Source organism: Oncorhynchus nerka, linkage group LG28 (genome assembly GCF_034236695.1).
Source record: "Oncorhynchus nerka isolate Pitt River linkage group LG28, Oner_Uvic_2.0, whole genome shotgun sequence".
Lineage (NCBI taxonomy): Eukaryota > Metazoa > Chordata > Actinopteri > Salmoniformes > Salmonidae > Oncorhynchus > Oncorhynchus nerka.
The window spans coordinates 37,096,034-37,108,411 of record NC_088423.1 but is presented as its reverse complement, the minus strand read 5'-3'; the positions used below and the strand labels follow the sequence as shown (position 1 = coordinate 37,108,411).

The 12,378-nt window shown below is 42.2% G+C and overlaps 1 protein-coding gene across 1 annotated transcript in view; it reads left to right on the top strand.

Annotated features, from left to right (window-relative positions):
- The window catches only part of LOC115113194 (wings apart-like protein homolog), a 35,816-nt gene that overhangs the window by 20,941 nt on the left and 2,497 nt on the right, over nucleotides 1–12,378 (top strand). The window contains exons 7-18 of the mRNA XM_029640552.2: nucleotides 3,825–3,989; nucleotides 5,472–5,608; nucleotides 5,812–5,923; nucleotides 6,160–6,393; nucleotides 6,493–6,604; nucleotides 9,616–9,713; nucleotides 9,877–9,953; nucleotides 10,196–10,368; nucleotides 10,626–10,741; nucleotides 11,076–11,330; nucleotides 11,448–11,661; nucleotides 11,765–11,853. Of these exons, the coding sequence (XP_029496412.1) occupies nucleotides 3,825–3,989; nucleotides 5,472–5,608; nucleotides 5,812–5,923; nucleotides 6,160–6,393; nucleotides 6,493–6,604; nucleotides 9,616–9,713; nucleotides 9,877–9,953; nucleotides 10,196–10,368; nucleotides 10,626–10,741; nucleotides 11,076–11,330; nucleotides 11,448–11,661; nucleotides 11,765–11,853 (1,782 nt within the window). The remainder of the gene's footprint in view (nucleotides 1–3,824; nucleotides 3,990–5,471; nucleotides 5,609–5,811; nucleotides 5,924–6,159; nucleotides 6,394–6,492; nucleotides 6,605–9,615; nucleotides 9,714–9,876; nucleotides 9,954–10,195; nucleotides 10,369–10,625; nucleotides 10,742–11,075; nucleotides 11,331–11,447; nucleotides 11,662–11,764; nucleotides 11,854–12,378) is intronic.

The window sequence follows — 12,378 nt, the reverse complement described above, 5'->3', positions numbered from 1 at the left end:
AACATCTGCAGCTTGCTAAAATCAACTAACTAGCGTTTTGCAGAATAAGCAAAGTGAAAAGCTGCGTCGTTCTTGGTTTGAAAAAAGTGAAAAGCTGCGTCGTTCTTGGTTTGAAAAAATCTTGACTGCATGCTTATTTTTGCTCAATGTATGCAGAGTGAATCTTGAGCACGAGCGACTGCCTGCTTGAGTGACAGTGGGTGGGGCTTGGTGTGTGGGACTTGAAGCAGAAAAAAGAGGAGCAATGAGTGGGAACTCGAGCAATAAAGTAAAACAAAACAAACGGGTGTTAGACAGCTAAGTGTCATTTCAAAATAGAGAGGGATCTTATAGTCCAGATCTTATATTTCTGAGGCTCTGTATCCAAGTGTGCAAATTCTTGCAGTATCTAGTGGGAATTTGGAAATGGACTCATTTCCTCATGCCCAAACCGGATTAGATACATACCGGTAGTTAAATGCCAAAAATATGATATTCACAATGTCACTAAGCAGGAAACTTGATTTTGACATGCGTTCAGTACCATTTTCTTGATTTTGCAAATCCATGACTACGGTATATAGACATTAGCTAGCTAGTCATCATAGGCTTCTATATGTTCATCAACTCGGTTAGCTAGCCACTCTAGCAAGCTCTACTCCAATGGAAACTGATGCAACCCTGCTGGCTACGTGGCTAGCTAGATGGCCAGTGGTGACAGTGAGGTCCATATGAGATTCAAGGCTTTAATAAGTGCCATCGTGCAGAAATAGCAAAGAAAATACTTGTTGATGAGCTAATTTGGTTAGAAAGATGGCTATGACAGTTAGGCTACCAGTGTGCATGCACAAACATATGACGACACATTGTATCGAAATCAAGAAGGCATGCAGAACGGACAGCCTCTGGAACTGGACCTCCCCATCTAGCTAGCTAGTAGAGGTGTACAAAAACGGCAGTACACAGATGTATAGCTCATACAATTATATTGTGTTTGTCAATGACAAACATGTTGCAAAGTAAATACCCGCTTCAACTATATCTCATTGCATGCTAGTGCATAAAATCTGTAGTTGGGTTCTTTTGGGCATAGGAAAGGGGACCCATCCAACTTCAAGTTTGTGAAGAGGGAATACACATTTATGATGGCTAGTGACCAAGGATGAAAAACCCGGTGACCACTAGTTGTTCTCGTATACCCATATTTAGGTCAATGTTCTAGATTTTTCATCAGTACTGTGTAAATGACATGCCCATTCAATCTATTTTGGGGTATAATTATCTTCATTTTTTTAATGATCAGCAGGTAGGGGCGTACTTCAGATAAAAAATAATAATGACTGGTTTTATGTAAGATGGGTTGCATTCTCCCATCTTCGTGTAAGAAGACATTTGATTTCACAAAATATGTTCTATTTCAATATCTACTGGATTGCCATTTCTTATGTTAGCCCCACCTCACCCCAGAAATGCAAATCAGTTGTCAAATCAGTTTACAGAGAATGTCTGTCTCTGTCTGTCTAACAGATTCATAGATTTCCCAGATATGTTAATATATACAAGTCATATGCAATAGTGACATGTTACACCAGTGCAGTAAACTAGTGGACTCTATCAATACTGTTCAAATCAATTTGATCTGTGGGTATACGATGACACTTTGTAGTGGTCGTATGGTTGATTTCTCCCTAACCATTTTTATCTACCCACGCTGTTTACTGTTTGTTGTGTTCTGGTAGGCCCCTGAAAACTGTCCACTTCTTTCCTGTGCAAGAACTACGAGCCAAATCTCTGAGAGATTGTGGACAAAAAATGCTGTGTATTGAGACATTTTGTTGTATGCATTTTTTTATGTGATGGCTAGATGTATAGCTAATGGAGATGACACATCTACAGTTTACGACATGCTCGCTCATGGCTATGTGAATTTATGTGTACTGACTATTATTAACTACAGATAATAAAAGGTCTTTGCATTGCATGAGAGCTGTGTCTGTGCCGGCATTTTAGCTTCCCATTGGACAGTCCGTCCTGGTTGTAATTAGAGGTCAACCGATTAATCGGAATGGGCGATTTAATTAGGGCCGATTTCCAAGTTTTCATAACAATCGGAAATCGGTATTTTTGGATGCCGATTTGCCGATTTAAAAAAAAATATATATATATATATACACACATGTTTTATATCTTTATTTAACTAGGCAAGTCAGTTAAGAACACATTCTTATTTTCAATGACTGCCTATGAACGGTGGGTTAACTGCATCGTTCAGGGGCAGAACGACCGATTTTCACCTTGTCAGCTCGGGGGATTCAATCTTGCAACCTTAGTTAACTAGTCCAACGCAATAACGACCTGCCTCTCTCTCGTTGCACTCCACAAGGAGACTGCCTGTTACGCGAATGCAGTAAGCCAAGGTAAGTTGCTAGCTAGCATGAAACGTATCTTATAAAAAACAATCAATCATAATCACTAGTTCACTACACATGGTTGATGATATTGCTAGATATTATCTAACGTGTCCTGCGTTGCATATAATCTGACTGAGCATACAAGTATCTGACTGAGCGGTGGTTCGTGCGTTTTGCCAACAGCTCTTCGTTGTGCGTCAAGCATTGCGCTGTTTATGACTTCAAGCCTATCAACTCCCAAGATGAGGCTGGTGTAACTGAAATGGCTAGCTAGTTAGCACGCGCTAATAGCGTTTCAAACGTCACTCGCTCTGAGCCTTCTAGTAGTTGTTCCCCTTGCTCTACATGGGTAACGCTGCTTCGATGGTGACTGTTGTCGTTGTGTTGCTGGTTCGAGCCCAGGGAGGAGCGAGGGGAGGGACGGAAGCTATACTGTTACACTAGCAGTACTAAAGTGCATATAAGAACATCCAATAGTCAAAGGTTAATGAAATACAAATGGTTTTGAGGGAAAAGGTCCTATAATTCCTATAATAACTATAACCTAAAACTTCTTACCTGGGAATATTGAAGACTCGTGTTAAAAGGTACCACCAGCTTTCATATGTTCTCATGTTCTGAGCAAGGAACTGAAACGTTAGCTTTCTTACATAGCACATATTGCACTTTTACTTTCTTCTCTAACACTTTGTTTTTGCATTATTTAAACCAAATTGAACGTTTCATTATCTACTTGAGGCTAAATTGATTTTATTGATGTATTATATGAAGTTAAAATAAGTGTTCATTCAGTATTGTTGTAATTGTCATTATTACAAATAAATAAATAAAAATCGTCCGATTAATCGGTATCGGCTTTTTTGGTCCTCCAGTAATCGGTATCAGCGTTGAAAAATCATAATCGGTCGACCTCTAGTTGTAATGTTGACATGACACCAGAGATGGTCTAACTTCTTTGACAACGCTGGTCCTGCCATGGATGCAAAGCTAGCTAGAACCTCTTTGATAACTGGTATAACTTGCTAGCTAATTTAGCTCATCAAACAGTATTTTCTTTGCCATTTCTACACAATAGCACTTATTAGAACCTTGCATCTCATTTTGAAGTCCCAAATTCCCACGAGAATTTGCGTGCTCATGTGTATAAAATCTGGTCACGGATTAGTAGCCACTCCCTTCAAAATATCACAGCCTCTTGCGATATGGATATTGCACATGTCAATATCGCAATGTTTATTAAAATTGGAATAATCGTGCAGCCCTACATTAACCCAATAGCAGCCTCACCTAAATTAAATTTCAGAGGAGGAAATCTAAATCAATATTAACCATATTCTGTTTAGTCAAGACCTGAAAACAATTCAGATAAGGGCAACTGGAATGAAAGTTGTCTTTTTAACTTTTTCAAATGTTTTGTACTTTTTGACTCTCCAGGCCAGCGTATTGAGCGGAAGCAGCAAGGACACCAACTCCCACAAGGATGACGGTCTGTTCAAAGCTCCTCCCCCACCGCCCAAAGTCATCAAGTCTGTGACCATCCCCACTCAGCCTTACCAGGACATCGTCACGGCCCTCAAATGCAGAAAAGAACACAAGGAGGTGAGCCAGCCATGCTGGGGGATACTTCACGCCCTCAAGACAGTCAACATTATCTTTTCACTGTAAACATCCCCCAAACACTCATCTGCCATTTTCACAACTTGTTTGCATGCTGTTAGAGATTTATTAGTCTCATTATTCATTTCGGATACAGTTTAGCCTGTTAATGTCCATTTGGAGCGCAGTGTAAAGCTTGTCTTTGTTCATTTTAAACACAGCATGGGCTGGTCATGGCCTGAGGAGCATCTTGTTTTATTAAAGCACCACTGCCCCTACAAAGCAACTTCTCATTTAAAAAAATGGCCTATGTGGCATCGTTATGAGTGTACGACAAAGTGTAAATAGGATAACTTTGGTCATGAAGTCAATCTCGTCCTAAACAGAGATTTGCGAGATGATAGGAAAAAATGTTATGTCACGAAATGAAGGGTACTGTAACAGTTTTCCTTGGGTTGGGTTTATTTCAATCCTGACCACAGCTGGCATCACCTAAGTATTCATCAAGCGGCTGCATTTCTTAATAACCAAGCCTAATCGGGAAGTTCAGCCCCCCTTTAAGGCCTAGCTATAGCTAGCAGATCTGCCTTCTGGTTCTTGACCAGACGGTTAGCTGCACATCCCCCTTGCCAATTGGGACTGAAGCTAAGCTATCTCGTTGGGCAGTTCCTTGGCCACACACACAATCACGTGCCTAGGTCCAATCACTAGCCAGTAAACACAGACATGTTCTAATCTCTAGCAAGCAAACACACACAGCTGATCAGACACTTCTACTCCCAGTGGTGTTCTTGATGAGGGGGTATTATCCCAGTCAGCTAATAGAACTGATGGAGTGGAGCTGCTTTGCATGCTGGGTGACTTTTCTTTCCTTCTCTGGACACACATGAATACACAGAGAAACATTTTGGAACTTGCATTGGATAATATTCCTTCTAATTTAAATATCGGGTTTTTTTCTGGATCAAAACGAGTCTTAGGTGGTTGGACGTGGCAGAAGGCATGAGGGGGGCGTCGCTGACCGGACATTGTAGAGGCCCTCCTGTTGGCCCAATGACAAAATATAGCCGTTTTTAACCTAATTTCCTGCAATTCTACGCATTTTGCCAGAACTTATCTTGTCATTATAACAAAATCAATGGGAGCCCATGCCATGGCAAAAATCCTCCTGAATGCATCATTTTTGAATTTTAGATTCTTATTGACTAAACTTTTATTTTGGGGATTTTTACAGTTCTCAAATAGGATGTTTTTTTCAAAATATATAGATTGATTATCTTTTCTTCATACTTTATATCTTGTTTTAGTTTAAGATTACACCAAACATTTTTCCATCCCTGAAATGTAAAAATTTTAAAATGTTTTTAAAGTATTTTACTGTTTGGACATATACAGCCCCCAAAAAATAAATATTGTTGCTCTATGCTCGGTACCATTTGCTTGTGTAAATGTCACTCATCATGACATTATTGCTCCCCCTTGCAGCTGTACACGGTTGTGCATAATGTGAAGCACTTCAACGATGTGGTAGAGTTTGGTGAGAACCAGGAGTTTACTGATGACTTTGAGTACCTGGAGACTGGCCTGAAGAGCAGCCAGCCACTCAACACACGGTGCCTTAGGTAAGACAAATCCACTCAAAATTGTCCACCTCGGAAGGATCTTACCTGATTTAACATCCGTTCAATACATTTCCAGCTATATGCTCAAGTCTAGAAGACATGAGCAGATTTAGTATTATTTATACTTGTCCACTTAATCTTCTATGTACTCTTCTCCTCTGAACTTCTTTAAACAACCTCCCCCTCTCTTGCTCTCTGTCTAGTATAATCAGTCTAGCTGCAAGGTGTGCAATGCCCAGTTTCCGGATGCACCTACGGGCCAGAGGGAAGGTGGCTCAGGTCTTCAAGATGTTGAATGATGCCCCGCAGCATCCGGTAGGAATCTGTTCTAATCTACAACCACAATTGACCCAAAATAAAGGGCTTCAGTAGGGTTACAATTAACCTCCCTCTGCTTATTTGTGGTGGCAGCATGACCTACTATTTGTCCTGTAGATACTTAAAAGTTTGCTATTTGAATATATAAGGGAAAGATTCAAGGACTTTCCCTGCCACCAGTTGCTTCTGAACTCATTGTTGCCCCTACCCGCTCTCCCTTCACTCGTCTCCAGAACCTTGCCCTGTGTACGGCCTCTCTAATGTACATTCTAAGCAGAGACCGGTTGAACATGGACCTGGACCGGGCCAGTCTGGAGTTGATGATCAGACTGTTGGAGCTGGAGCATGACCACTCGGGCCACCACCAGGACCAGCTGACTGCCAAGGAGATGACCAAGGTCAAGGAGAAGATTCGCAAGTTGTGTGAGACGGTCCACAACAAGCACCTGGACCTGGAGAACATCACGGTATGCAGGGACAATCAGAATAATGATTATGTTTAATATTTATATTGATGATGATTGTGGGTTGGAGTTCTACAGCACTTTATTTTGTTTGTTTTGCAGTCGTGTCACTTGGCCATGGAGACCCTGTTGTCGCTGACCTCAAAGAGAGCCGGCGACTGGTTCAAAGAGGAGCTGCGCTTACTGGGAGGCTTGGACCACATTGTAGACAAAGGTGGGTGTTTGTGTGCGTGCATGTTCTGTTGAACTGTCGGAGCAGCTTTCTGCGCCAGAAGCATACTTTTTCTAGTTGTCCTAGTTCCTTTATTTCACAGTTGCATCTTATCAAGTTCAACTCACTTTGTTAGGCTATATTCATTGGCATATACACTACCGTTCAAAAGTTTAGGGTCACTTAGAAATGCCCTTGTTTTGAAAGAAAATCATTTTTTGTCCATTAAAATAACATAAAATTGATCAGAAATACAATGTATACATTGTTAATGTTGTAAATGACTATTGTAGCTGGAAACGGTAGATTACTTTTATAAATGTATGGAATATCTACAGAGGCCCATTATCAGCAACCATCATGCCTGTGATGGTGCCAATGGCATGTTGTGTTAGCTAATCCAAGTTTATAATTTTAAAAAGCAGCCAAGAAGTGCTCAGCATATGTGGGAACTCCTTCAAGACTGTTGGAAAAGCATTCCAGGTGAAGCTGTTTGAGAGAATGCCAAAGGGTGGCTATTTGAAGAATCTCAAATACATTTTGATTTGTATAACACATTTTTGGCTACTACATGATTCCATATGTGTTATTTCATAGTTTTGATGTCTTCACTGTTATTCTACAATGTAGAAAATAGTAAAACTAAAGAAAAATCCTTGTAGGAGTAGGTGTGTATATGTACAGTTGAAGTCGGAAGTTTACATACACTTAGGTTGGAGTCATTAAAACTCGTTTTTCAACCACTCCGCAAATGTCTTGTTAGCAAACTGTAGAGTTGGGAAGTCAGTTAGGACATCTACTTTGTACATGACAAAAGTAATTTTTCCAACAATTGTTTACAGACAATTACAGTGGGTCAGAAGTTTACATACACTAAGTTGACTGTGCCTTTAAATAGTTTGGAAAATTACAGAAAATTATGTCATAGCTTTAGAAGCTTCTGATAGGCTAATTGACATCATTTGAGTCAATTGGAGGTGTACCTGTGGATGTATTTCAAGGTCCACCTTCCAACTCCGTGCCTCTTTGCTTGACATCATGGGAAAATCAAAAGAAATCAGCCAAGACCTCAGAAAAAAAAATGGTAGACCTCCACAAGTCTGGTTCATCCGTGGGATCAATTTCCAAGTGCCTGCAGGTACCACGTTCATCTGTACAAACAGTAGTATGCAAGTATAAACACCATGGGACCACTTAGCTGTAATACTGCTCAGGAAGGAGACGCGTTCTGTCTCCTGGAGATGAACGTACTTTGGTGTGAAAAGTGAAAATCAATCCCAGAACAACAGCAAAGAGCCTTGTGAAGATGCTGGAGGAAACAGGTACAAAAATATCTAAATCCACTGTAAAACAAGTTTGTACTTTTTGTAGAAATGTCCTCTGGTCTGATGAAACAAAAATAGAACTTCTTGGTCAAATGACCATCATTATGTTTTGGGGGAAAAGGGGGAGGCTTGCAAGCTGAAGAACACCATCCCAACTGTGAAGCATGGGGGTGGCAGCATCATGTTGTGGGGTGCTTTGCTGCAGGAGGGACTGGTGCACTTCACAAAATAGATGGCATCATGGGGTATGAAAATTATGTGGATATATTGAAGCAACATCTCAAGACATCAGTCAGGAAGTTAAAGCTTGGTTGCAAATGGGTCTTCCAAATGGACAATGACCCCAAGCATACTTCCAAAGTTGTGGCAAGTTGGCTTAAGGACAACAAAGTCAAAGTATTGGAGTGGCCATCACAAAGCCCTTACCTCAATCCTATAGAGAATTTGTGGACTGAACTGGAAAAACATGTGCAAGCAAGGAGGCCTACAAACCTGAGTCAGTTACACCAGATCTGTCAGGAGGGATGGGCCATAATTCACCTAACTTTTTGTGGAAGGCTACTTGAAACATTTTACCCAAGTTAAACAATTTAAAGGCAATGCTACCAAATACTAATTGAGTGAATATAAACTTCTGACCCACTGGGAATGTGATTAAAGAAATGAAAGCTGAAGTAAATCACTCTCTCTACTATTATTCTGACATGCATACAGTTGAAGTCGGAAGTTTACATACACCTTAGCCGAATACATATCAACTCAGTTTCACAATTTCTGACATTTAATCCTAGTAAAAAACACTTTATTTTAATGTGAAATATCAGAATAATACTAATGAGTGATTAATTTAGGCTTTTATTACTTCCATCACATTCCCAGTGGGTCAGAAGTTTACACGATTGGATAGTGTTCTTCGGCTTGCAAGGCCCAAACACACGATGGTCATTTGGCCAAGCAGTTCTATTTTTGTTTCATCAGACCAGACGACATTTCTCCAAATGTTGCAAACCGTAGTCTGGCATTTTTATGGCTGTTTTGGAACAGTGGCTTCTTCCTTGCTGAGCAGGTTATGTCAATGTAGGACTTGTTTTACTGTGGATATAGGTACTTTTGTACCCATTTCCTCCAGCATCTTCACAAGGTCCTTTGCTGTCGCACCAAATTACGTTCATCTCCAGGAGACAGACCGCGTCTACTTCCTGAGCGGTATGACGGCTGTGTGGTGCCATGGTGTTTATACTTGCGTACTATTGTTTGTACAGATGAACGTGGTATCTTCGGGCATTTGGAAATTTCTCCCAAGGATGAACCAGACTTGTGGAGGTCTATATTTATTTTCTGAGGTCTTGGCTGATTTCATTTGATTTTCCCATTATGTCAAGCAAAGAGGCACTGAGTTTGAAGGTAGGCCTTGAAATTCATCCACAGGTACACTTCCAATAGGCTAATTGACATCATTTGAGTCAATCAGAAGCTTCTAAAGCCATGACATTATTTTCTGGAATTTACCAAGCTGTTTAAAGGCACAGTCAACTTCTGACCCACAGGAAATGTGATGCAGTGAATTATAAGTGAAATAATCTGACTCCATTAATAATGACTCAAACCTAAGTGTATGTAAACTTCCGACTTCAACTCTATGTATGTTCATTCATTCAGTCATTCATTCATTGTGTGTGTCTCCTGCAGTAAAAGAATGTGTCCAGAACCTGAGCCAAGAGGATGACAAGGAGAAGCTGGTGTCGTCGCTATGGGGGGCAGAGAGGTGTCTAAGAGTACTAGAGAGTGTAAGTACAACATCAAGGAGTGTTAGTAGGCTCAGATGTTTTAAATCCATTCATTGAGTACAAAATGGGAAAGTAAATAGACTGCACTCTCAGCCTCATCTAACCACTTTTTATTTGACCATTTTAAAAGGCATTTCAATGTCTTCCTGTCCTTCCATTGCAGGTGACTGTCCAGAACCCAGAGAACCAGGGCTACCTGATCGCCTACAAGGACTCTCAGCTCATAATGTCCTCTGCCAGGTGAGAGCGACTGGAACACATGCTCATCTTTTGGTGACTGAGCCCTGATCTTTCACTCCACCTCTTCTCGCTCTGCCCAGTCCCCACCTCTAGTATACTAGTATAGAGACCAGTCCCTGTAAAGGACCCTGTGTTAAATCTCTGTGCCCTCAGTTTTTCTGGGACTCAGAAGCTTTGACACCCTTAGGTGGCCAAGGAAGTCCCATTTAATTTGTATGATCTAATTTCTCTCTCTCACTCAGAGGTTTGCGGTACTGTGTGGACATGATCCAGCGCTACAGCCGGGAGGTGAACAGCTCTTTGTGTTCGTCAGGAACGGCGCTGCCCCACTCCAGCTTTAGCAACGTGGGCAAGGCCGTGGAGGACTGCATGAGGGCTGTCATAGGGGTTCTGCTCAACCTCACCCACGACAATGGTAATATCACTGCATCAGCACGACTTCTACATTCGGCAACACTGTAGCTAGCGCATTGCGGTCCCTAGCTAGTGCCTTGTGCTCGCTGCTCTCTGTTGTCCCACAGACCTCATCACAGCTGTGCTAGAGTTCCCCATAACACACACACCAAGAAGGTGTTCGGGCTGTAGTGCTTAAGCCTGACTGGTCTCAGGCCACAGCTGTCTACTGCAGGGTGGAGGGAGTGTGGTAACTATGGACTGTATTGTGGTTTTTAGAGTGGGGAAGCACTAAGACTGGAGAGCAGGACCAGCTTAGCATCACAGCACTCAACTGCGTCCTACGGGTCCCACGCTACATACCTCAGGAACAACGCTTTGACATCCGAGTCCTGGTGAGCGTGTGTGTGTGAGAGGCCTTTATGTAAATGATTACACAAATCCAATTACCTGTACGATCTCTGAAAAATGTGGGTCATTTGTACCCACTTTATTTGAAGTGCCCACAGGTTGAGGAGACCTTGAACGCTGACAATAGCTTGAATGCCAAAATATTTTGTCGGTCCTCTAATCTTAATGAATGACTAAGTAGTTATTAAAACCGAAGCTTTGATGTAGTAATTTCAGGGTTGTTTGTACTCACAATGTTTTGTTATGGATCTTATTGAAGTGTATGTCCTTGAGTGCTTTTTTTTAACAGCATCTCTCGTCCGGTGTGTGCTGGTACAGGGCTTGGGGCTGCTGATTAACCTGGTGGAGTACAGTGCAAAGAACCGCCACAGTCTGGTGGACATGGAGTTCAACACAACCAGCCCTGAATGCAGCCAGGGAGAGGCAGGAGGAGATGAGACCCAGACCCCTGAACCAGTCCCAGCCTCTACAGAGATCGAGAACGGGGCAGAGCCACCTACAGCAGCCCTTTCAGAGGGTGCTGAGGAGAAGACCAAGGACTCTTCCTCGGGTGCCCTGGCTGCTCTGGTGCAGGTAAGAGTTTTGTTATAACTACATCACGACTTCAGAATAACTTACAGAGAAATGAGGCCAAATAACACAGGAAATGGAGTTACTCTTGTGATTTTGTGTCTTTTCCTCCGTCCACAGTTCTTCCTGGAGCGGGAGCGAGCGGCCATATTGGCCGAGGCACAGACTGATGACCTCATCAGTGAGGCGCCCAAACCCCAGGACCAGAGCGGGGAATGGCAGGAGACGTCGGGCGAGATCCAGTGGGTCGCCACGGAAACCAACGACAGTGAAAATGACAAGGAGAAGGACACAAAGAAAGAGGAGGAAGAGGAAGAGCTGGACCTCAACAAAGGTAAAGATGTGTGTCTCTGTGTGTAAAATCCTATTTTTGCAACAGCAGTTTTCAATGCTATCATTGCTCCATGTTGAGTGTTGTTCTCACTGCGGTGTTGTAGCTCTGCAGCATGCTGGGAAGCACATGGAGGACAGCATCGTGGCCTCCTACACAGCTCTGCTCCTGGGCTGTCTGTGTCAGGGCAGTCAGGTAAGCTTCTGGCAAATTAGCTATAACCCTGTTCCTCGATCCTGCCATTGGGGGTGCAGGCTTTTGTTCCATCTCAGCACCCACACACCTGATTCAATGAATCAATTAAGGGCTTGATTTCTGAGCTTGCAGAATTGAAGTGTAGGCTTCTTCAAACCAGTGCCATTCTTCTGTCTTGATGGCAGATCTCTTAGGGTGCTTCACACTTGTGCGTGAAGTTGAAGCTTGTCAAATCAAATATATTGGTCACATACGTCCACGTGTTTAGCAGATGTTATTGCGTGTGTAGCGAAAGGCTATTACAATATTAGTTACAAAATAAATAAAGTATACATATTAACAAATAAGTGAAAAGGTAAGGCAGCTGCAGTGCGGTACTTTGTTCATGGTGAAGTAAAGAGGACATGATCGTGGTCTAAGACGCTGCAGCCTGTGTTCGGATCCGGCCCACTTTTATTTCAGCAACTCTCTCTTTCCTCCTTACCTCTGTCCTGTCCAATGAACAAACACAAGTACAAGAGGAGT